At 38.0% G+C, this 25,871-nt stretch overlaps 1 protein-coding gene across 5 annotated transcripts in view; it reads left to right on the forward strand.

The window, feature by feature from the left end:
* Positions 1-900: 900 nt before the first annotated feature.
* LOC122827404 (dmX-like protein 1) overlaps positions 901-25,871 on the forward strand; it is a 62,377-nt gene continuing 37,406 nt past the window's right edge. For 2 of the 5 annotated variants that reach the window (XM_044110311.1, XM_044110339.1), the window contains exons 1-23: positions 902-1,278; positions 4,047-4,284; positions 4,780-4,905; positions 9,561-9,635; positions 10,044-10,122; positions 11,004-11,145; positions 11,336-11,402; positions 11,494-11,678; positions 11,851-12,055; positions 12,367-12,550; positions 13,819-13,995; positions 14,075-14,316; positions 15,623-16,331; positions 16,658-16,779; positions 17,534-17,623; positions 17,974-18,076; positions 18,165-18,284; positions 19,242-19,457; positions 20,282-21,519; positions 23,172-23,427; positions 23,994-24,127; positions 24,366-24,552; positions 24,660-24,770. In XM_044110311.1, coding sequence (XP_043966246.1) covers positions 4,198-4,284; positions 4,780-4,905; positions 9,561-9,635; positions 10,044-10,122; positions 11,004-11,145; positions 11,336-11,402; positions 11,494-11,678; positions 11,851-12,055; positions 12,367-12,550; positions 13,819-13,995; positions 14,075-14,316; positions 15,623-16,331; positions 16,658-16,779; positions 17,534-17,623; positions 17,974-18,076; positions 18,165-18,284; positions 19,242-19,457; positions 20,282-21,519; positions 23,172-23,427; positions 23,994-24,127; positions 24,366-24,552; positions 24,660-24,770 — 4,855 coding nt within the window. In that variant the 5' untranslated portion in view covers positions 902-1,278; positions 4,047-4,197. Of the gene's footprint in view, positions 1,279-4,046; positions 4,285-4,779; positions 4,906-9,560; positions 9,636-10,043; positions 10,123-11,003; positions 11,146-11,335; positions 11,403-11,493; positions 11,679-11,850; positions 12,056-12,366; positions 12,551-13,818; positions 13,996-14,074; positions 14,317-15,622; positions 16,332-16,657; positions 16,780-17,533; positions 17,624-17,973; positions 18,077-18,164; positions 18,285-19,241; positions 19,458-20,281; positions 21,520-23,171; positions 23,428-23,993; positions 24,128-24,365; positions 24,553-24,659; positions 24,771-25,871 lie in introns of all 5 variants that reach the window. The other 3 variants (XR_006370059.1, XM_044110320.1, XM_044110330.1) reach the window with 3 other exon arrangements.

Consider the following 25,871-nt stretch of genomic DNA (forward strand, 5'->3'; position numbering starts at 1 on the left):
CTGATGTTTTTGACAAAAACAACAATAATGCTCAGACTTTGTTCTCTATTGTTGAGAAGCTAACAGTTCCCCCTGATTCAGTGGACCCTGAATTTCTGTACAATTATGTTTCTCTCTGTACTGACAAAATCCAGAAAATTAGACGCTCAGTCACTGTTTCAATGCCAGATGCATGAGATGTGATGCCTCTGTGTCCACAGACAGAAACCATGATACAGTTTTGTCATTGTAACAAATGAGGACCTGGATGATTTCATGCATCACTTCAATTCCATCACTTACAGCCTTGACACTCTTGGAACAGAGTAGTGGTTTCGCACATTGTAAATATGTCATTGCTGTGAGGTATCTTTCCTCAGTGCCCACAAACAGCCATTTTTAAAAAGAAATAGTAGACAGGTCTCTTACACACAGGTCTGTAAACCTCTTTCTTAGTAATATAATAGAAAAATAGTTCCCCAAGGTTAAATGTTTTGGGGCCTATGTTTTGAACTTTCTCAAAATGTGTGCATAAAAATGTGTTACTGTAACTATGCAGATAACATGACCATCTTGCCAGGAGACTAATCCAGACATTTATTAAATGCGTCAATTAAATTTAGGATTGGGTGTGGTAGTGCTTTGGGCTAAGGAGAAAGATTAAGAAGTATTTTCTTAGCTTCCAGCAATAAAGTTAAAAATCAATAGTCAAGCTACACTGTTAAAGTCAGAATTTAATGCAAATGAGGGAAAAAAATCTGAATTTTCTCTTTTTTCCAGTGCTCCTACTCCTCTTCCGTAGGGTTTGAGCTATATTAATAGATCACATGAAATTTCAAATAAAATTCAAGGAAGTTTAGCTGGAAATTCAGCGTGTCAAGAATCGTCTTTTTTCCGGATGCAACACCGCAACTACAAGGCCCGTGATGCATTGCGGCGACTCAGCCGTTATCATGACACATCTTCAACCTAAGGAAAAGCTTCCTCTCTGTATGAGCGTTTTATTTGTTAACCTTGGAGTAAGGGTGACCCCGTTTGTCGCTGTTTGAGAAGTAAGCAGCTCCTTGTCTTGTCAGGCAGATAGTGTCTACAAATTAATGTGTGTCATAAGTTGTCTGGAGCTACCTTAGACACGCTGGAGCTCTCTGAGAGAGAAAGCTTTACGAGCTAGTCGCAGCTAGCACAGCTAAGTGAGGAGACCCGTAACGTCGGGGTGCTACATTCACCAAAAACAACCGCTAACAGAAAGAAATGCTGACTTCACATCTATGGCGTTATGACAGAGAGTAAGAACAAAAGGTTCGTAGCGATTTTTTCATTATGTCTAGATTTCAGTGCGTCTTTAAAATAGTGGGTAATGAGCTAAACTTGACAGCTAAGTTAGCGTCATGTTATAACTGAGTGAAAAAGAAAACATGATTGCATGTTTTCTTTAAAGCAGGGAGATATTTTTGCATAGTTTTTGTTCATTTTTAAATGGAGACTGGTGACACTGTTGTGTATGGCGTTAGTTGTTCTGTTTAATGAGTTAGCTTGTGAAACGTTATCACGTGAGATGGCACAACACAGGAAGCCTTTAGTCAACTCGTTTCATTATCACTGCTCCATTTTATCAAATGTGTCCTTGCTTACAGAGCTGCTCATTGCATAAGTATAAACAAATACATGCATTTTTTTTTACAGTAAAAGTGGCAAATTAACATTATTTCTGTACTCGGTATTCTGATATGTGTCAGTTTCTAGAAAGCTTGCAAAGTTTTTTCTAGCCCAAAGTGGTAAACAGGCTGTATCCTGACGTGGCATGATCAGCTCATTGGCTCTTTTATACCTGCTTGGTAGTTTGTTTATTTGTTGTTGTTTTTTCTCGACCCAGTATACTCTTGTTGCACTGGACTTCGTCTCTGCTGCATGCAGTAGACTGAATAATCATAATTAAAGTCCAATCTGTTTTATTACTTCATTATCAGTTAATAAGTTGACCTATATTTGCTTTAGTAATTTTATCAAACAAAAGCCTCCCTATGTAGTCTAAGTGTGCAAACCTCAAGCGTTTTATTATCTATAAAACACTTGATTTTAGGTTGAACCTGTTGAAGAACATTCATATACCAGTTTCACATTTTTTTAGCCTTGGTTATTTGTAATCCATTAACAGAGGTGAGTATTTAGTAGTTAGAAAGCCTTAGGCACATTTTAAGACACAGGTATTAAACTCCAGTTCTGGAGGGCCACTGCCCTGCAACTTTTAGGTGTGCCTCTGCTGCACCACACCTGAATAGAATAATTAGGTCATTAGCGAGGCTCTGGAAAACTTATCTACACAAGAAGGAAGTAATTAAGCCATTTCATTCCAGTGTTTTGTACCTGTGGCACATCTAAAAACTGCAGGACACTGGCCCTGGAGGACTGGAGTTTGACACCCTTGTTTTAAGAAGTTGACTGAGTTTTTAACATGTTTGTTTTTCTTTTTTTTATGTCATTTGATTATGTATGTTGTGAAACTTGGTTTATTTTAAAGTGCTTTAAATGTTGTATGTTCAGGTAGTGTATGAAACACTGAAAATAATTAGAAGCAGGTGAGATCAGCAACCTGCTGATCTCATCAGGCTGATCTGATGAGATCAGGCTGATGATCTCATCAGCCTGAGATCAAAGGCTGATGATCTCAGGTGGGCAATCCTGGTCCTGGAGGGCCGGTGTCCTGCAACTATTAGATGTCTCCATTGTTCAACACACTTGAATCCAATAGCTGAATCACCTCCCAAGTGCAGTCAAGTTCTGCAGAGTCCTGCTAATGACCTCATTATTTGACTCAGGTGTGTAGAAGTAGAGATACTTCTAAAAGTTGCAGGAGACCGGCCCTTGAGGCCTGGAGTTGCCCACCCCTGTGCTATGGGGATGCTGCCACCATGGAAGCTGGTTAAGTTAAAAGAAAGATGGATGGAGCTAAATATAGGGGAATCCTTGAAGAAATCTTGTTGGAGACTCTAAAAGACGTGAGATTTAGATTAAATTTGATCTTTTAACAGCACAGTAACCCTATAAATCTACAACCAGAGCAACAATGGTTATAGCGCACAATTTAGATCAAAGCATATTCACCTATGGAATAACCAAGTCAAAGTGCCAATTAAGAGTCTTTGGTAAGCATAGAAAATTGCTTGTTCAGACACCCAGTCGTTCTCAGCTGGAGCTGCTGTGGAGAGAAGAAAATGCTAAAAATTTCTGGCTCTTGAGGTGAAAAGCTGGTAAAGACAAAATACTTGCAGCAGAAATTATTTCTGCAAAGTCTTGACTCCAGGGCTGAATGCAAATGCACCACATATCTTATTATTCCCCCACCCCCTCACAATTATGAGTTATAATGTGTTGTAGTGTATTTATGTTATATAGTCCAAGTTGCAGCTGTGATGTAAAAAAAAAACAAAAAACAACCCAGAGTTCTAAGAGTGCTTTTGAAGGGACTGTATGTACTGAAGCCTGTTCTCATGAACAGTTCTCATCTCTGTGTAATTTATCTCTTGCACAGCATCAACTATCAGCATCACCTTGTTCAATCACCTTCTGAAGCTCTTTAGTTTCATCCCTCCAGCTTTGGTCAATCAGGTTTATATGCAGGCCCACCACTTTCTCACTAATCAAGCTGGCTGCATACTTTAAGCAAAATAGCCCTTGATCATAACCTCTAATAGCATTGCATGTGTCAGAGATATGCATTTGAATTAATGGAATAAAATGGGAAGCTTTGATGCTACTGTTCAGCTGTGTGATTACTTAAAAGTTTTCTTCTCTTTATTTTGAGAGGTAAAAGTCGTTTCAGGAAAAATTAACATGTACAAAAGAGTAAATCTTTAACAGATGTAGATAAATTGTAAGTCCAAGAGTGTCTTATTTTTTTTGTAATTAATTGCTTTGCTGCTTATATTTTGTCTAGTCTGTATAATAGTGTTGATAAAAATGTTAGGAAATCATTGTGTGATTAATTTTTATTCATATGTCTATGTAAACCAGATTGTTGTTGAACGTATTTATTCTGTGTTTACATCCTTGTGTTCTTTTCCTCACAGCAGGTCTGCAGGAATCCTGGCGTGAGTTTACAGGCTATAGGCAAGGATGAGTGGATCCCTTCTGTGGTTTCCCATGAATCTCGCCTGGAGTGGGAGCGTGTTGTGAAAGGAGAGCAGTGGGAAGACCACGCGTGGACGATCAGCAGCGGCCATGAATCTCCATCAAGTCCTTACGGGGGCCGTTAACCCCGGGGACAATTGCTTCTCTGTTGGGAGTGTCAACAATGTGCCTTTCACGGTAAGATATGTCAAGCTCTAGAAACATTTCCCTTTCAGCATTTAGATGCTCTAATTCTCAGAGGAGGTGCTACAGTGATCAGTTGGGGAGCCAAATGTAACTTTCAATCTATGGGAAAAAATAAGAAAAATAATCCTGTTGGGCTTTAGTTTTAGCATCCAGGAATGTTTTTCAGTTTGGTTATGATATTTTTATGGATGATCTGAGTGTAAATATTGCTGAATAATGACAGTGTACAAACAGTACTGAATTTGTAAGAGAATGAACAGCGGCCTGAGACCCATCAGTAAGAGGCTCTGTCACTGTGAATCACAGCTCATGTGAGAATCTCCTTTCAAGAACCACAGAAATAGACCAACTAAATCTAAGTGACGGATAATTTTTTCCTGTGTCCAACCACAAATGCAGGTCAACTGACCCTTCATACAGCTCTGGGTATATTTGAGTGCCCTGATTACCCTCGTCTCCTTTTGTTCTGTCTATATCTTCTGATAGGCTTATGCGTCAGGTTGTGACGTGGTGGTTTTAGGAAGTAATTTTGAGCAGCTGCAGATCATCCCGGGGGCCAAACATGGGAATATCCAGGTCGGTTGTGTCAACTGCTCACAACGAAGTGGACAGGTAAGAATTAAAAGGACGTACAAAAAGCAATGTTTTTGTTGTTGAAACAGATATATGTAAAAAAAAATTATATGCAGTTATTTTAGAAAGTTATAAATTTATTAAATGTGCACATTTGGTGAAAAATGTTATGTGTCTAGTGACTGGTCAATGACAGCATTTACATGATGTAATTTTTAGATCTTTTTACTGACTGAAAATTTTTACAGCAGATTCAGTGCTTCGAGTTGGCCAATAAGCAGCATTTTCAAATTTTAAACCTCATGTATCAGAATTTATTTATTTATTTTTTTTACGTCAGTTTGCATTTTTCTTTATATGTGTTCACTGACCTGACACAGGTGTGCTCTGCTCACACAAGGGGTTACGTCAACAGTGAAAACTCAAATATCCTGTTTCATCGAGATTAACTTACAGCTACTTCCCTGGAGCTAGTGTTGATTTAGAACTGGTCTTGTTCTTTTCTTTTTGTGAAAGAACAAGTGACAAAATATATTTTTGTCACTTATGTGTATGACCTTCATGGGACTCTGGCACTTATTTTAATCCACTTGAAGCACTAAACAGATTGAATATTGTCAGATTTCTTCCCATTAGGGAAAAACTGAAATGTTTCCTTGTTTCAGTTTCCAAAATATATAAATTTAATGTTGTTTCTTTTTAGATTTTGACAATTAGTCTTCAGTTTACTAGTCAGATTTATAAATGATTAAAATGAGAGTTAGTTGCAGGGTCATGCATACCTAGTCATCTTGTGCTTGACTGAGCTCAGACTAATTCAGTACATTTATTTAGCACCAATTCACATCTCTAATTAGGATTTCTTTCATGTTGAAAAATAGAACTAAGAGGCAGGTTTTCTTTCCCCTTACCCCTCCTTCGTTCTTTTTTGAGTTTGTTGGTAAGATCAGTCTCAGAGCGTTCATACATCTGATGAAGCCAATTTGGGTTAAATGTCTGTAGACAAAGGATTTTTTTATACGCCAACTGGATCATTTCAGTTCAGCACATTAGTTGGAAGCTTTACATGTTGACAGCATGTGTTTGCTATAAATGCTTCTGTTGGCAACATCAAAGGGTGACTTAATTAACTTTAGCATTTCCTCCAGTAACTGAGGATGGGGAAAAATACACTGATTAGCTGTAAAGTATTCAATTTCCCAAGCTGGATTTAAATGCTCAAAACTGCATGAGACCGACTGTTCTGTTTGAAGATTTGAATATAGAAAAACTAAATATTTTTCAGCTTTTTTGTTGTTTTGTTGAAGTTGGTGCATCCAGATCTTTTTTAGCCAGTTTAACTTAAATGCATTTCTTCTTTGACAATCAGAGAGGCTTACATGAGTTTTTGATACTTAAATATAATAACCTATTCTGAGACTTTTCTCACCTCATTCAAAAATTCTTAATCAAGCCTCGAGAGTTTCTGTCCTTCAACTTATTTGTAGGACAGTCATTCTAACGGCTGTTAAGATGACAGGTGTCATTAATCCATCCTGAAAGAAGTTTTGCTTGTTTTTACTCCAGGGAGTCTCTGTATCAAATCCAATATGTGAGGTGTCACAGTCACATGTTTCAATGTGTGAATAGTTGTGGAACTGCTGAGGAGAAAAGTAAAGAGTAAAACCTCCTCTGGGAAATGTTTTCCTTTTCTGATTTCTTTCCTCCACTCGTCTTTTGAACCACATGTTTCTTTTGTGCCTACAATAAGTGCACTATTGTCCTCAAAAGCCCCCTATGTCCTAGACATGTAGATAAACTGATATATCTGGACATGAGGAGTTGGCTCTTCTGTGTTGTACCATGCGTTTGTGTAGCTGCCATTTCATTTTTACTAACGTGGAAAAGTTTGAACACACCTCACTGCACTGGGCTGCACATAACTCTACTAAACTTGTGTGTTGGCTTGATTTTATTCAGAATTTGTCACAGGAATCTAATATTATATAATCTTATATTAAGATTGTATTAGGATTCTGTCTTGCATATGTAGTGTATGATTTTACAGTGTTTCCCACACATTTAATGAATTATTGGAAATATGGTATTCACCATTTACCTGCATTGAGGTATATGTAAGATTTTAGAAGTTATTGTTTCAAAAAAAGTAAAAAAATTTTGTCCGTTCTTCCAGTCACCAGAGTAGTTGACTGGAGAGGCAACGAGCAGTTGTTAAATCTTTCTGGTCAAGAAGAAGATGAACAGTGATTGTGTTGATCGTCCTTTAATTTCAAGATTCATACATCTTGCAATCATTTGTTTGGCTCCCACATGGAAAGGGGTTGAAATAGACTTTGTGGGAGTCATAAGGGCTTGTGGAACTGGTGTGATGGAGTGAAATGATGCACGGTGGTATAATGTGAAAGTGATCAGTAATTTGAGGTTGTGGCTTTACTGTGGAAAGTAGCTTTGACTCCAGCGGCAGTCCAATTCTAAAATATTATTAACTTAGTTTCACAATTATCTCATAACAGCCATTATCCCTGTTGCTTGTGCACATTTTTCTACCAATTTTTCCTTCCACTGAACATTCTACTACTATTCTTATATATATATATATATTTGTAGAAAGGGTTTACATTCCTTTCTATTGAAATCTTTTACAGAAACTGAATTTTTGGGTTTTCATTCATCTGAAACTAATAAAGGCCTAAAATATAGTCTGTGTTGATCGATTGTCATAGCTCGATGAACATTTTTGTTGCCCTGGTGCTGAATTGTTCACTATAAATACTGGTATCTTTTACCTGGTCTACTAAATACAGGCTAGTTGTTGGATAAAGATGCTCATACTCAGAATCGTGTTTCCTTGCATTTCTTCAAAGCGTGACAGAGCGGCCCATCCTTAATTCTTGGAAGGCATTCTCGGTTCCTTTTTATTGAGTAATTCAGGTGTTGTCACTTTAAAGGGCAAATCTGAGATTATACTGAAGAAATTAAGCAATAAATGATCTGTAGTGTGGATCTTTTAATTGTGGATGGTTAGTGGGTTAAACAGCAGACCAGCCTGATGTGATTTCAGATGAATAAAAACTGCTGAGTCATGCTTTTGCTGCTCTGCTCGTGATGTTTAATCCAATTATCCTGGGTCAGCAGTAACCACACGTGCCCCCAGAGTCGTCTAGCATCTGTTTCGGAATGCAGGAAAATTGGCAGGATTGCCAGTTGGCCTTTGCCGTCCTCTGCCCACTCCATAGAACATATCCTCAAAAGTACTCACACTTTATCCATGATAGACTACATTTTGTTGGCATCACTGACCTCTGTATGCATTGCAAATTATTTTTAACTATTCAATATAGTTAAAGAAGAAACTTTCCTAATTGCTTTTGTTCAGGTCTCATTTATCTAAATCAGCATAAAGGTAGAATATTAAAGCAACATTACAAAGATGTGGAAATAAATCTGCTTTTAAAAATAGGTTCCAGCTATAGCGTCATTACAAAAGCATCATTTTTTTTTTTTTTTTAGTTTTGTACTATATTGCTATTTTAATATTGAACCTAGAAAATGAATGACAAACAGTCCTAAGTAAAGTTATTACATAGCAACACACAGGAAATATACTTTATAAAAAATCTTCTCATGCCCTTTTAATGCTGCAGTTGAACAACATGTGACTTTCTGCTTGAATGTGATTAAATGTTTTAATTTTAAAACAACATGGATGACTTTAAACAAAGAGCTTTCGTTTTTCTTTATTCAGTCTGTTGTCTGTCTAGAAGGATTCCCGTGTGACTGAGCTTTAGCACATGATCGCTTGTAGACTTCCTAGGATCCACAATCACACACATGACAGTGCTTCACTTATTCTGTTTCTGGCTTTCAGCACGTCATTTACATTTTACAAATTTTCATTGCAAAATTAGTATGTGTCGAATTAGAGATTTTGGATATTTACATAATTGAACATTGTCACAAAGCAGAAAATGTTCTAAGCCTGCTGGTTGGGGCGCTGAGTCAGTCCACCAGCAATCCAACTTGTTCTTGTATTAAAAGATGTTATGTTGACAGAAAATGTAAAAATATTACTGGTAAAAGTATCCATCTTGAAAGGTATCTGCGATTTTGTTTTTTCTTTGCTTTTAGAGTAATGGCTTCCTCCTCACTAAGGGAATTTTCAGCCCATGTTGATGCAGGACACTGGAAATTGTCCCCAAGCATGAACCAGACTTGCAGCTCCACATTTCTCTTCCTCATATCTTGACTGATTTTTTTTAAACTTTTCTATTGTGTCAAACAAGAAAGCAGTGTTTTCCAGGTGTGGCCACAGGTGTGCCTCCAGTTAACTAAGATCTATCAGTTAACCAAACAAAGGTTTCCAAAGCCATGACAGAATTACTTGTGCTTTCTCTTGTTTAAAGAGAGAGTAATCATTCTGTATGTCAAAGTTCTGATCTTGGAGATGGCAGTAAATAAATTTCTTATACATTCTCTCTCGCATAATTGTAGTTTTAAGCAATCGGAGATAATTTTGATAATCCTACCTGACCTAAATCAAGAGATGCTCAGCCTAATTTAACTTCAAATAGTAAGAAGAAAAAGTATTTTTATTTGGTATATAAACTTCTGGTTTCAACAGTATTTTCATTTTAATCACTCTGTTTCAGTCAGAAAAGAGTCTAATATCACATTGCTCTCCCTTTTTCTGACAGATTGCAGCTTCCTATGGAAGCATTGTTTGTGTCTTTGAGCCAGTTCACCTCCCAGATCAAAAGTACACATCATCTGTAAGTAGTTCATGATGTTTTCTATTCCTTTCCACTCAAGCTTGTCTTCAGATGATTTAAAAAAAAAAAGATTAAATTTGATAGATATTGGAAGTTGATCAGAGGAATGTTCCTCCAACGTGCATTAATGCACAGATATTCTTTGATTTCCATTTACAATGTTCCATAATCATGGGTGAATATCTCTTCAGTCAGAGCCACGTAGCTCAGAGTTACCGTGAAAAGCGTGCCTCAACAGAGGTATTATGGTTTTATTTCATCATACGTGTGGTTTGATCACATGTGACTCTCAGGACGTGGTTCAGCTTTTTGCACGTCTGAAGTAGCTAAAAAAAAGGGAAGGAACTCATTTTAATCACTTTCTGTTTGTTATGTTTACTGCACTTATTGTTCTTATCCTCTGTACAGAAACTAAGCTGCCAATGGCAGAAGACTGGTCAGTTTGTTTTAGAGTCAATGGTACGAAACCTGGCTTGGCATCCCACAGGTACTTTCACACATCTATCAGTCATAATGTTAGAATTTGGGGCAAGTTTTTTTAAAATTTTAAATCGACTATTTAAATCTTATTTGCAGCTTGTAGATATTTATTTTTTTATTAGGAACCAAAACTGAGAGAATATTTTCCTAAAAAAAAGCTAGTATATTCTTACATTCAATAAACCTGAATATTATCAAAAAGCTTATTTTGTTTCCATAATTTAATTCAAAATATGAGGCTAATATATAGATTTGATAACAGAGATATGAATCAGGCATTTGTTTTTGTTAATTTGGATATTTATGGTTTACAGCAAAAAATAAAGAAATTCAGTTTCTCAGGAAATTGCCTTTGGCACCATGGCAGGTGCTGGAAAATTATATCAGCATCTTTATAAAGTTTTTTTTAAATACAATTTACTGGTACATAGCTGTACTTTCAACTGAAATAAATACTTTGTAGCACTGAAGGCTACATTTGTCCCTGTTGCTTGTGCGCCTTTTTCTATCACACTTTTCCTTCCACTAAACTTTCCAGTAATATTCTTGGATATAGCAGCCTTTGACAGCCAGCTTCTTGTATCAGGAAGCTAACTTACCCTCTTTGTGGACGGATTCAGTGATTTGATTCAATACAGCAGTCATGTCAGCAGTGTTTCTCACAATGGTGTAAATCAAAATATGACCATAAAATATTATTTCAGCATTGAAGCAGCATGTTTAGCAGAATATAAATGCTTGAAACACATTCTGTTTTGTAAAGAATCCATATGTACAATTTTCCTTTTGAACTGTAATAAAATCAATTACTTCATGATATTCAAATTTAGATTAGAATGAACATGGAATAGTAAGTGTATTGAAAGAGGGTCTGCTTTACGTGTGCAGGTGGTACTCTGTTAACTGGCTCTAGTAGCCTTCAGTTGTGGTCCAATGCTGATGGGACAGATGAAAGTGAAGAAAAGGGAAAGCAGAGAAAACCCACCAGACCAGACTCTAATTCTACCTGGAGATGCATCTGGCAGAGCAAGTAAGAAATGAGCAGAAAAATTCTCTAGTTGCAGAACTGCTTGCATTGTGGTATTACTATTACAGTTTATAACCTTTAGCTGCTTTCATTCTGATGTACACTTTGTGATTTATTTTTTACATTCTTGTCATATGCTAGTTTATGCCTTTGAAAAACCAAAATCAACTTATTTTGTTTTGTTTTTCTTAAGGACTGCCTCTCCAGTCAGTTTTATAAAGTTCTCACCTGATGGACAGTTCTTTGCTACTGCAGGACAGGTACGTGTGTAAACTTACAAACTATTATTAAAGTTAATTGGCTTCAACTTTAATTGCTAAACCTTAGATTGATTGATCTGGGTGTTTTCAGGATGACTGTCTAGTGAAGGTTTGGTACAGCACAAACAAGTGGAAGTCATGTGTTGCGGAGCTGTTTACTCCTCCAGACGCCAGTGTGAGTGTGCAGGGAGAGCTGACCTTTTCTTTCATCTACTTGGCTCATCCTCGCTCCGTTACGGGGTTCTCCTGGAGGAAGACTAGCACGTACTTGCCACGGTATGAGAAAATAAGAAACATAGCACTTAAAAATATATATTTTTTTTAATTCTCCAATTGTGCACCTGGTTGTCTGATGGGTTAAAGTTAAGCAGGAAAACAAAGTAAACCAGATAGCAGAACTCCTCCCTTGCTGTTATCTTTCTTCTCATCTTCCTTTTTTTCCCAACAGAGGGGCAGTGTGTAATGTTCTGCTCACCTGCTGTAAGGACAGCGTCTGCCGGCTGTGGGCAGAGACGCTGTTGCCAGGTGACAGCCTCATCTCCGGTTACCATAGCAGCCATCATTTTGGCCCACACGGGGAAACGGTCAACTCTGCTGGCTCCTCTTCGAAACACGCCTGCAATGGAAAATCAGCAGGAATGTCTTCACAAGAAGTATGTTGCTCTAGACACTGACAATGATAATATTGAAATTACAGCTGATATGGTAAATTTGTAACTGTTAAGAGAAATAAGGAGCTTTGAAAAAGAAATGGGAAAAGTGAAATCATGGTAGAAATGTTCTGCACCTCTGGTGAGGGAATTCAGTAATCTGATTCAGGTGTTTTAGAGAAGGGATGCATTTAAAAGTTGCAAAATAGGACGATGTAATATGTCTTTATTCATTAAATAAAAATTATATATGTGTAGCCTATGTCTTTTGAACTTATTCAACCAATATTGTTTATCGTTGTTCCTCCTAACAGTTAAGTTTTCAGGAATCATGGCATTCCTCGTCTTACCGGGATATTCCTCAGCCGTCTCTGACTGGCTGCCTGCCTCATGATCAGAACCAACATCATAACCACAGGAGGAGCAGCAACAGCGGAACACCTCACCCCAACGCGCTCTGCCACTTCCATATCGCAGCCAGTATTAACCCAGCCACAGGTTTGAATCCAAAATATTCATTTGTTATTGTTTTTTGTGAGGCATTTAAAGTTGGACCATTGTTGAAAAGTATTGAAATCAGGATCTCCTGGAAGTTAATATACAGTCGTATAATTATTTATGTTACTGTTGATAATTATGGCTTGCAGGTAATTAAATTTACTTCCTCAGAAAATTTGAGTACTGTGTAATATTTTTTAAAGCAGTGTTCTTAATAGAGGAATGTTATTTCTTGGCCATGATGTTGCCAGTCAGTTGTAGGGAAGACTGGTGACTTGGCAGTGTACCATGGAGCCTGAGCCAGAAGAGATTATTGCAATAAAACACCTGTCTTACCTGGACTGAGAAGAAAAAGACTGGACTGTTCCTCAGAGTTCCAGATGTCTCTTTTAAATAAAAAGTAAATGTTTAATTTTGTTTAGAAAAAAAGGCTAAAGAATGTGGAGGATGAGGGAATCCAGCAATGCAGAGAAACTAGGAGATGCAATAAAAGCAACTTTGACTTCCTTAATACAAACTGCCATCCTGCACTGATGCTGTAATTCATGTGAACTGAGTCCCAATCAAATATTGAGCTCATATTTAGCCACTCGTATGTAGTGGCTCATATGCCACTACAGGAAGTGGACAGATTTTTCAGGAAGTCGATGATCTGTGTTAAAAATCCCTTTTTGTCTTTCACTGAATTTTAGGTTTTCTGTAGGCCAGAATCATCAACAGAATACTCTTTCCAAATAAAGACTTGGAACATATCAGACTGTGTTTAATTATTGCCAATTTATAATTTTTATTTTCTTTTAATTAAATTACTTCAACAAATTAAGATTTCAATAACATTCTTTTTTATTGCGTTATTAAATCACTCATTTCTCAGGTTCTGACTGCATAAAATACAATCAAATAAGTCAGATGCAATATCTATGGATGTCTCACTGCATACTAAAGTTTATTTTTATGTTGCTTCTGGCTGTTTATTCACCATCTCAGTGAGTTCTGTGCTGAGGGCAGCTCAGAGTAGCTGAGAGCATTTTGTTCCTTTCCTGTTTTTTGTGAAACAATAGAATTTGACCCGTGTCTGGGCAAAATTTTTTAGATTGTTTCTGCCTCAAGGCTGAGAAATGCTGTAGGAGTTTATTTGCATGCTTGAATTGTTAAACTGTAGAAAACCACAAACCATATTTGCATCTTTTTATGGTCCATCTGTTTGGACAGATTTAGTGTTTGTCAAATGTTAAATGTAAAATTTGTTTTTCCGCTCTAATCTCTAGACATTCCTCTGCTGCCTTCCATCTCTGCTCTGAGTGCGGTGGACGACGAGGAACCCGGCGGCCTGTTTACCGTCCACTGGCTCAACAACAAAGAGCTTCACTTCACTTTAGCCATGGAAGTCTTCCTGCAGCAACTTGGAGGAAGTTTGGAACAGAGGAACGAATCCTCTAATGAAGGTTCAGTGAATTATTTCCAATCAGTAAAAGATGTTGCATGTTACAGTGAGGATATTAGTTCACCAATGTCTGCATTCAGTTTCAGAGCTTGATGATGACGAAAACTCAGACGAAGAAGAGAACAGACCAAGTGACCCTCAAGGCCCTGAAGGTGGGGAGCTTCCTGTAGCAGCTGTGGAGCATCAGGTGGACATTTTGTTAGAGGAGTGGAATAAAGGGGCCGACATGCTGTTCAGTATTCACCCGCTGGACGGCTCTTTGTTGGTCTGGCATGTCGACTGGTTAGATGAATACCAGCCAGGCATGTTCAGGCAAACTCAGGTAAATAACTCTTAATTTTGTTTCATTACATGTTTGTTTTTTGAGTCTTAGGTTTGCAGCATTTTGCAGAGATATTAATACTCTTTGACCTTTTACACATTTTGTCAAATTTCAACCACAAACTTCACGTTATTTTCCCAAAATGCTCAAAGTGAACGTTTGTCTGACATGTTTGGTGTTGCACACTAAAGTGCTCAATTAGAAACTATATTGACATAAAAAAAAGGTATTTTATTTAGCTTCTGTCAAATGGATATGCTTTGATTTAAATCAGCTCCAGATGTATATTTTGGGTAAAATGGACTGAAATTATACAGCTCTTTTCTAATCATATCATCTACTCAAAGCCCTTTGATTTACAGCCACTTTCAGCCAAACTTTCTTGTTCACTAATGATCCACAGATCATTTGGCAGCCTGGGTTTAAGTGCCTGGAAATTATCAGCAGGTGATGAGAAAACGCTTGAATTAAATCCACATCATGATTATTCTACCATTTTACTTTAGTGATGTGCAGTGCCAATTTTCTGAGGCACACTAAATTTGTTATATAGGTCAGAAAGTTAAATTAAGTTGTATCCAACTGAGAACACAACTTCTGTGCCATCTATGTGGCTTGTGGCAAACTGTAGGATTTCTAATGGAATTCTTCCAGCACTGGCTTTTATTATTGCAATTCCACAAGGTGCTGATTTGCAGAGTATATGATTTGTGTATGTGCTGTTGATAAAGTCTCCCCATCACAGAATGTGGGGGAAAAACATTCAAGGGTTTGAAAACTTCTGCGAGGCTCTATATGTTAAATGCTGCTGTTTTTGAGACTAAGAAGCCTATAAGGAAGATTAGCAATTGTGAGAGAAAAAATTCACCACCTAAATAAATTAAGGGTTTATCAACATTAGGGCTATTTATCCAGAAATTAAAATGAGTTGGCTTTTCTATTAATACTATTGATAGAAAATGGTATTAATTTATGTCGCTTCAACATAAATGAAGCAAATAAAAGGAAGCAAAAGAAGCAGCCAGTGTCCCTTGTGTCTTCATTATTACGAGAGTGGCTTTTTCTTTCATTTTGCCACTTTTTGCTGGAGAGAAGAATTTTTGTCTTTTCATTTTTATTTTTATTTTTTTTTTAAGATCAAAGTTAATGATCCCATGTGTAATCTCCGAGCTGCCAGTGTCCCTGAAACAGTTTCAGCTCTGGACGAACCTTTCCTCTTGTTGAAACAGATTTTCTTGCCTTATGATTCAAATTAAGCTTCAGGTTTTCCATTTTCCAGACTGTAATTCTTTTGTTTCTCTCCCAGGTGTCGTTTGTGTCCCGCATCCCAGTTGCGTTCCCTACAGGCGATGCAATCTCCCTCAGCCACAGTGTGGTCATGTATGCCTGCAACAAGAATGTGGATCTGGCTATTCAACATGGCAGACAGCGGCCCCCCGGGAGCTCCTTGTCTCAAACCAAGTCTGCTCTGATAAGCTACAGGAATCTTGGGAAAGCTGCTCCCAGCAGCAGCCTCAGACTGAGTATTTTCACCCCTAACGTCCTCATGATCTCCAAACACGACGACGGCTCTCTGAATCAGTGGGCAGTCAGTTTTGCAGAGGATTCTGCTTTCTCCACTGTGCTCAGCGTCTCTCACAAATCACGCTACTGTGGTCACCGTTTCCACCTCAATGACTTGGCCTGTCACTCGCTGCTTCCTCTCCTCCTCACCACCTCACACCACAACGCCTTGAGGACGCCAGAGGCAGACAGCATCTTGGCTCCTGCGGAGGCTTACTCGACTGGTGTCCCGTCTTTCTCTCATGGGTCACGACCCTCCCGTGTTTCCCTCGGAGGGGTTTCCCAAGATCCCAATGCCATCTACAGCGAGCTGATTCTGTGGAGAGTGGACCCGGTCGGGCCGCTGTCTCTATCAGGCGGGGTCTCAGAGCTGGCCAGGATCAATTCCCTCCATGCGTCAGCGTTTGCTAATGTAGCCTGGCTTCCCACACTCATTCCCAGCAGCTGCTTAGGTGAGATCTGATTCTCACCTCTCTTACAGATCACATTTTTAGTAAACACAGCCTTTCTTAGGTTTGTGTTCAGTTCATTAATGAATATTTTGAGTTCCCATCTGGATTATAAGAGATCAATCTTTAAACATTAGAATCAAGTTGGTAACTTTTCAATATTTTTGTGTCCAATTTACCCTCATTTGTGTAAATATTTTTGTAAAAGCAACAATTTTCATAAATGAAATCAAATTTTAATTTTTTTTTGTTCACTACTGTTCAAATATGAAATGTCTTTAATATATAAGCATTAAGTCGATATTAATTTACTTTCTTTCCATCATCAGGTGTGTACTGTAACTCCCCCAGTGCTTGCTTTGTGGCGAGTGATGGTCAGTCACTCAGGCTATATCAGGCTGTTATTGAGGCGAAGAAACTCCTGAGTGAACTCTCCAACCCTGACATTTCTGTGAGTGATTCAAACTAAGGGTCGTCTGTCACCTGCCTGGTTGTGTAGATTAGGAATATCAAAACGACTCCAAAGTGATTTAAATCTGCATTTTTCCTTCAAATATGGACACATTCTTATATATATATGTATTTCAAAATCAATATTGACAGTTTTCAAGTGGTTGTATCTTATAATTTCTCAATCCATAAAAGGCTTGCTATGCTTGCTTAAACTATATTTAGTTTATTTTTATTCAAAAATAAATCCAACCAAATTTCTAATCAGTTCTGTACTTTTGACCTGTTTTTGTTTCAAAACATAATAAAAATCAAATTCTCTTCAGAAAATGAAAAAGATTTTAATTACTGCAAACCAAAGAAGGAAAAAAAAGAAGCTTATTTATTTTTCTCAATTGAAGCGAAATGTACCGAGTATAGTGATGTTTGTCTACTGTTCCACCCATAATTAGCACTGAAATAGGTCATTACTATTATATTAAGGTGTTTTGGTTAAACATGGCACCTGTTGGTTATAGATGAAAAAATAAATTAATTTCTAATGTTACATTATGTATTCAGGTCTCCTACACAATCTGTAGAAGTTTAAAAAAAAAAAAAAAAGAGATTTTTTTGTATTTTCAGGTCTAGATAAGTTTATGGGAAAAAAAAGTGTTTCCATTCAACAAATCTCTTGTTTACCTTTGGTACGTTCCCCATGATTTCTGTGTGTCAAGGTAGTAATTTCTATTAATTAATTTATTATTTCATTTCAGAAATATGTTGGGGAGGTGTTTAACATCATCAGCCAGCAGTCAACAGCAAAACCAGGCTGCATCATTGAGCTGGATGCCATTACAGACTTTGTAAGTATACATAAGATTTAGTAAAACATTTAGTTCTTCTCACCATTGCTTTTTATCTTTTATATTCTCATTGAACTGCAAAGACGTATTGTTAAAGTTTTGCACATCTACATAAAAGTAGACTGATTATGTGTTTGTCTTGGCTGTAGATGTTTCATAGAGCCTCAGCATTCTGAAGTAGACAGGGGTCTGGGTTTAGAAACAGAGGGGATGTAGAGACAATCTCCTCTTACTCCCAGAGGCAGTTTGTTTGTGTGATTGCACACACATAAAGTCTTTCTGTGTGTGTCTGCATAAAGGTTTTGGAAAATATCAGGTTTATTTTTTCCCCTGCTGCTGTTTCTCAACAGCAGGGAAAGGAGACCCAGCTCCTGCACGTCTTTGAGGAGGATCTGATCCTTGGCAGTATGAAAACAGAAGACACACAAGATGATCCCCAGTCTCCTTCTACTGGCATGACATTTTTGTTTGTTTTTAAACATTGGTGTTTTGTTGAAGTGGAACAATATCTCAACTATTATTTATGCCCATTTCCCAGCAGCCTGCAGTAAGCCAACCTTCTCACGAGATTTTTTTCTGGTGGTGGTGGAACTGACTCCTACTGGTCGGTCTTTGCTCCACATGTGGCATCTGCATCTGGAAGCTTGTCCTGTCACAATAGGTGGGTACTTTGAGAAAATAAACCTTTTTAACTGCATTGTAAGGTTGTGAGGATGTAGGTTAAGTTTTGTATTATTGCATTAAATCTAAAATTAGAGACATTTGTGGCCTGAAAAATCTTAGTAGTCGGTTGTTCTAAAGATTTAGATGGCAGTACCTCTGTATTTAGCACTAAAATTTGTTGTTTTCTTCATCTTTGGTAAAAGTTTTGGCACCTTCTTCCTTTTTATTATCTTTATTTTTTTGACAAGCTTAGCGAGTCTCCTGACTCAGCTTTCAGTTTAGATAGATGAAGATCTTCATTCAGGTCTTTTCTAACTGGCTGTATTTACAGACCCATAGAGTATCAAAACTACCATTTTAGATTAAAGTTATTACAAATGCAGTTTTTTTTTTTTTTTTTTTTTAAATTATCATTATTAAAAACAACCTCTTTATTGATTTCTAGTCAAGGTTTTGGCAAGAACAAATCATAGTCTGTAGTCATAAATGTTTTAAATGACTGGAAAAGTGGGTGGGATTAGGGGTCACAAATTGTAACAAAAAACATGTGGGGTTCCTCAAGGGTCTATTTTTATTATATTCATTATTTAGAAGCTCCTCCTGCCATAGATTAAGTGCTGCAATGTGTGCTGTCATATTTATGTTGATGATGTACAACTTCCTGTCACAACATAACCACACAGACTAAGTCTTATTAATATCAACAAGTTGAGGAGTTATAGGGAAAGCTGCAGTAGACGGTAAAGGACAAAGATAAATTTCAATTCAGTTTAACATCTCCAAGTCTAATTTTGATATTCTTCTCTGTGATGCTTATATTTTATGAATGGAGCTACACTATTAAATTTGCCTCGTCTTAAAATCAATTATAATTTATTGTGCATTGTAAATAAACCAAAGAGGATATTATTGAGATTTTAATCATATTACCTTTTGTGTTTCCTTCCCCTTTTAGAAGAAGCTACAATTCAAAAAGAAATCAATGCCGTTTCTCCGATGACCGGCTCTCAGTTCATCTTCGACATCCCCAGCTCTCCGGTACAGAAGAGTAAACCCTGCACTTCCAATTTACAGAGCGCCTGTCGTCTCAGCCTGACAACGCACATGCTGTGCAGCCAAGAAATGGCTCTACCGCAAGGGGTGGAAGTCATTAGCGTTACTCCTTCAGCAGGTGAGAAATAATGAGGACACACTATCATGTGTAAGAGAGGAGATATGAAGACACTAAAACTTAAATTTTAACAAGACATAAAAGAGTTTCTTACATTAACCCTTGCTTAAAGACAGAAACAAATGATTTTTTTGGAATTATAAAGATTTTTCTCATGTCTACCAAAGTCTTATTTGATAAACAAGGCAATTACAGTAAATGAGGCATCTGCTGCTCTTTTATTAACAACATCTCTTTTCTTCGTGTGTTAGTTTATTGATGTGGTTCTGTAAAAGAGGCTTTTATTAGTCTGGATTTTATTGGACTGACAGTAATAAGCAGAGGTGTTGTCAGACATAGGGGGAAAAAATCAAGTTACGTCAATTATGTTCACTGCCTCCTGTGGCACTATTTTGCCTGTGATTCTTAGGATCTTTGCCTAATAAAGTTCAGAAATAAAAGGAAAAGGGACTTATTCAGAATTGTTTTTTAAATATATGTACAACAGAGTTCTGGGTCGTGTAGTGAGCCTTAGAGGTACCTCTAGGAACGTAATAAACTTGTATGGAGTTAACTTAATGAACCTCAAATTGGTTATTATCCTGTATCTGTATTGCTATGAGGAAATAAAACATTTTAATTTTGATTTCTGTTGTGTTAAGAGTAAAATGTCAATTAAATAAGGTTAGGCTTTGTTATTTAAGTGAAATGAATGCCTAGAAAATGCCATGTTTGGCAGATGTGGAGAATATTAAAGCTTGTCTAGCATGATGATTCGATTTTAGTGAAAAAAGGTTTATTCAAACTATTTGACTAACTCAGCTAATGCTGTGTTATCTCCTCAGGTCATCTGAGTGCATCATGTTCTCTGCCGTCGGGTCGTGTGCCTTATCTCCTTGCTACTTCCTGTTCTGATGAAAAGGTGCGCTTCTGGAGGTGTACTGCTTTGAAAACGGACCCGTCCAGTGTACACAGCGTGGTGTATCAGTGGGAAGAGTGGTCCCTGCTGGTGGAGGAGACTCATTCGAACAACAGCGCCGTGAGCGTGCCTGGTCGGCCCATCAAGGTCAGCTGCTGTCACTCTGGACGGATTGCTGTCGCCTATAGGCAGTCGACAAACCCACCACTGAACTCAACACCTCATCTGGACACTCACAGACCGCTGCCTGCCCTGGCATCCTCCCCCTTCTGCAGCAACGCTCACATGACCTCGACCCTTACTCTACAGCCTTGTCAAAGTCTCGCGTTAAGCCCCAACCCAGCCAACATGAAGGAACCAGCAGTCCATATCAGCACCTTTCAGTGTGAATCCACTGGCGGTTCACAGTGGATACTGGAGCAAACTATAGCCCTGGAAAGCACAGATCCCACAACTTTTTCTTCCACCAGCAATGGACCTGTCAATATTCCAGATAACACAGACTTCTCTACACTAAACGGAAACTGTCCTGGTTCTGCTAATAGAAGCCAGGTTCACTTGGACTGGGTTTCCCAAGAGGATGGGTCACACGTATTGACTGTTGGAATTGGGACAAAGATTTATATTTATGGCCGTCTCTCTGGGAAGCCTCCAGACTTAGGCCTGTCTTCTGAAACAAATAGAGACCAAAGTCTGTCTCGTCTGGTTCTCCTGCGGTCTGTTAATCTGGTTTCCTCTGTTGAATGTTCGTTACCTATCCCAGTCTCTCTGTCCTGGGTTCGAGATGGGATCTTGGTGGTGGGCATGGACTGTGAGATGCATGTTTATTCCCAGTGGCAACCACCAGTTCCCCCCAAACCCAGCGTTACGGTTGTCCAAGATGCAGATATCAGCAGCAGCGTCTCCTCTATAGTCTCAGCTGTCAGACAGTGTCAAGAGGACGTTTTCACCACTGGTGCTCCCACAGCTTCTTTGACCCTACCCAAACGATCCCTAACAAGATCAATGATGAGCCTGGCGCAGAAACTTAGTGGGAAGAAAACCGTTTATGACCTTCCTGTAGAGATGGAAGACTCCGGACTCTTTGAAGCAGCTCACCAACTTTCTCCTACTCTGCCTCAATACCATCCTGTTCAGTTACTGGAGCTTTTGGATCTGGGGAAGGTAAAAAAAAAAATCTTCTGATTCTGTTTTTAGTTGATCCCCTTTTTTGGAGCAGTAATTTCAAGGTAATATTCTGTTACTGCAGTGTTTGTTCATCTCAAATTGTGCATTACAAGCAAACACTACTAATTTTCTAAAATTGCCTACACTTTTGTAAAAACATAATTGGTCCACATACTGACCAAAATGACAAATTTAGTTTAAGAAGCATTTTTGTTGAACCAAGAAGATGGCTGACAAATGTGATGGGCAATTATCAAACAAAATATGGCTGGAAAGAAATGTAAAAGGAGAATCAGCGTTGGAAAAAAGAAATCTACTATCATTTACATTTTTTAAAAAACCTGAATGTTGGAAAGTATTCTCGACCCTTTTCATTAAACATTAGATAAGTCATTTTGTTTCTAGCAATGAAACCTTCATTTTAATCGCAGCACTGCAAAGTTTTCGTTGTTATTTTGCTGATGAGCTTCTAATAATTGAAGTTGTAAGCTCCACAGATCCTCCCATCAACTTCAGGTCAGGAGCCCGGCGGTGTCGTGCCCAAGCTTTATTACTTTCAGACAGAAGAGACATATTGGCAAAATTAAAACTTTACACGCAAATATATAATGGTTATCAAGAACTTTTAGCGCATCTTATGATGCAACTTTAGATCCATCTGACAGGAGTTTAAGCCAATTTTTCTTTAATCAACATAAATGACAACGAAATACTAAAACCCAAAAGTTGAGCTGTCCTAATAACAAAATCCAACCCAGTGATTTCTCAAAAACAACACAAAACTTAGAGCTCCTTACTTCTGGATTATTCTGAAAACATAATCAAATCCCCCTTCTTATATAACATAGTTATGTTTTAAAAAAACTGCAGCATACTTGGTTGTTTACAGAACAGATTATTACAGCTCACTAACTCTATATTTGTACAGCTGATAATATAATATGCCTAACATCACATGATGACCTAATTTTCCTGCACTACAAGTTCCTTTTAGAATGAATAATGACTGCATCCAGCTTCATGTTTGGTTGAAAAGAAGTGATTTTCTGTTATGTTTTAACATAATTTACAAAAGGTTGTCAACATTTTCTCCTCCAGCATGATCTGCAGTAGCAACTCTTCAGAAGGCTATTGCAGAACAGCTTTGCTGTAATGTTCCCAGCTAACCTTTTGTGGGTCAGCTAAAATGTATTTTTAAGCATCCGATTCACACTGAAAGCTGCTGAGTCCTCTTTACCCAGAAACACCTGCAGATTAAACCAACACGTCATCTGAGAGCTTAGCAATTGAACTAAAGCATGCAAGATTTTCCGAGAGAAGTAGTAGTTTGATTAAATGTGGTTAGAACATGAAGGTAACCCAGTTTGTAACCCAGTTTGTCCTCTGTTAACTATTTCCCTGCTGATTGTCTGGCCTGAATGGTTGCTGTGAAATTAGTTTGAGGTGCAAAATTTGTTCTTGTAGCTCAAGTGGTTCCTGCAGAGGGCAGCCAGCTGCACAGCCTCATAATTTTTGGCCCTTCTTTTATTCCCACTCTGTAGAGTTCATGTTTATGCTTACAGTGGTTGTTGTTAGCTATTTAGCAAAATAACTAAAAGGAGTACCTTAATTTAAGCTGTATGTTTGTAACATAATTTCTCTGTCTTTAGGTTAACCGTGCCAAAGCAATCCTGTCTCACTTGGTAAAATGCATTGCTGGGGAAATTGTGATACTTAAGGACAATGCCACCCATCCAGAGAAACGCGTGCGTTCTCGGACAATCAGTGTGGGAGGCAGCACCGCCAGGGACCAAAAGATATTTAACAAGTCAGAAAGCTCCAGCCCTGACTACACTGAGATAAGCTCTGTCCCTCCCCTGCCTCTGTACGCTCTGCTGGCAGCTGATGAGGATGCACCACATCTTGGTGAGTTTTGAAGCATACAGGTTATTGGGAATATGCCAAGTTGAAAATAAAGCAGTATTTAGTTTGGTAGATCTCCTCAAATGCAAACAAGTAAAAATATGGAAAAAATCCGACATTTTGTTGAATTCTGACCTGCTGATTTGATGCTATATTCATATGTAAACATTTTGTTTTCAATTGACAACATTTTGAACTAATAATTTCTAATTAAGCAAACTTTGTGAAATGGTTTAAAAAATTAAAATGATTTGCTATTTTTTCTAACTTTGTAAATCAACCTGGATTCATGTCAAAAGTGATGATATATATGTCGATGTGTGGAGCCAGACGTCTATCACTAGGCTAAAAATGGGTATCATTGTTGGCTAAACTTCCTTACTGTGTGAGATACACAAGGCACAAAGGCAACCTCTTCTTATTCAGCAGCATTCTGTTATGTCCTTTCTCATGTCTAAAACAAAAAGAATACAAGCTGTTGTCTCCTTTTTTAGCAGTATTACAGAATATTGCTTTCTGCGCTCTGCTTGTCTTTTCTGTTTCAGCTCAGTTATGTGTTGCTTTTGCAGAGAAAGGAGGCAGTATGAGCGGTGATAGCGGACATGGCTCCAGTCAGACTGATGCCTATGATGAGCTTTTTCATACACACAACACTCTAGATCTCAATCCTCTGGACAACGAACAGGAAGAACCTGGGAATAAGGTTAACTGCTTCTTTGAACTTGGCCTGTGGACAAAACAATCGTTTGGGCTTTTTTGGTTTTCAAATTTATTGTTGAGATCAGCAAAAATTCTGTACCTGGCTAAACAAAGTCTATTAAATATATTCTTGTCTGCTCTGTCTGGACATATTTTACAAATTCTATATGTCAAGTTGATTTAAATGCAGCTTAAAACTTTTTATGGTGCCCATAATCTCCTCTTTTGCTCCATATTTGTAGGTTATAGATCTTTCCCAGTACAGTCCTACATACTTTGGCCCAGAGCATGCTCAGGTTCTGTCCAGCCACCTCCTCCACTCCAGTTTGCCCGGATTAACCCGAATGGAGCAGATGTCCCTCATGGCGCTGGCCGACACCATCGCCACGACAAGCACAGATCTCAAGGATAACCAGGATAACAGCAAAGGTAGACCAGACATAATAATATTCAAATGACTTGGGCAAATAAGTTTACAATTCACAGCAGAATGTGGTCATATTTGGAGGCAGAACAGTTTTTAATAAATATTGCAGGTGGAGAAACACTGGATGAGTGTGGGTTGAGGTTCTTGCTGGCTGTCAGACTCCATACCTTCCTTCTAACATCCCTGCCTCCTGTCCATCGAGCCCAGCTGCTGCGGCAAGGTACAGTGGTGTTGTATGTACAACTGCTTAAAGATGCTCCATCCCAGGCTTTTGGGACTCTGATCTAATCCTGCAAATTTGAAATTAAATATCTGCCACCCTGGTCATTTTTGTTGAACATTTACTATAATTTTAGGTTGTTGTGTTACAGAATAGGAGCTATGAAAAGAAATTTTGCTTATTTTCTCAGCTGTATTTGTACAATGCTGTTATGCAATGTATTAACATTGATGATTGCATAACAATCCACAAACTGATGCTTTCATCACTACATTTATCAGTTAAAAAGCTGCTCAATCAGAACGAGACCATCAATTAGAGGTGAGGGACAAAAGACCCTTCAGAGAGTAATTGTGTGTGCTTTGATTTCTCCATTTTCTGCCATCAACTGTGAACCAAAGGGAATTCCTAAATACTCCATAGCTGAAAGAAGTAGAAGTGTCTGAGGGATAAAACAAAAAAGCGTTCTGTGATCCAGTTAGCCTTTCTATTGTCTGATGAAGCGTCTTATTGAGTTTCCTCATCAGTTGTTAAAATAGCAATTGGACATAACTTACACCACTTTGAATCTTTCCACCATAAAACACCACAGAAAATACCCGTCTTTCATTTTCTCACTACCACTGAAATTTCATCCACTGCTAGACCGTTAACTCTTTACTTCAATTCTAAGATATACATAAACATCTTTTGATGAGCCAGTTTATCTGTTTTTTCAGATAAAAAACAGATTGTATGAACTCTCTAAGTTCATACACAACTTAAAGAGTAGAATTAGTTAAAATATGTAGCAGTGATGTTTTCCAACAACACAGATCATATTTGGGTTTGTTGGCATGTTATAATTAACATTGTAAGTTTCTACCTCGTTGTTTGTCTCTGCTTGTTTAACCTGGGCATCATTCAGAGCAGTAACTCTAAGAATCCCTAAATTAAGAAAAAAAATGCAATGATGGTCTCAATTGTGATCACTTGACAGCAGATCTCTTTAGGAGAAGTGAACAAGCTACTGTCTATTCATCACTCTAAACTACTGCAGTAATGTTTCCTTTGAGACATCTAAAATACTTCCTTTAGGCTCTCCACGTTATCCATTAGAGG

This window comes from Gambusia affinis, linkage group LG03 (genome assembly GCF_019740435.1).
Source record: "Gambusia affinis linkage group LG03, SWU_Gaff_1.0, whole genome shotgun sequence".
Classification (NCBI taxonomy): domain Eukaryota; kingdom Metazoa; phylum Chordata; class Actinopteri; order Cyprinodontiformes; family Poeciliidae; genus Gambusia; species Gambusia affinis.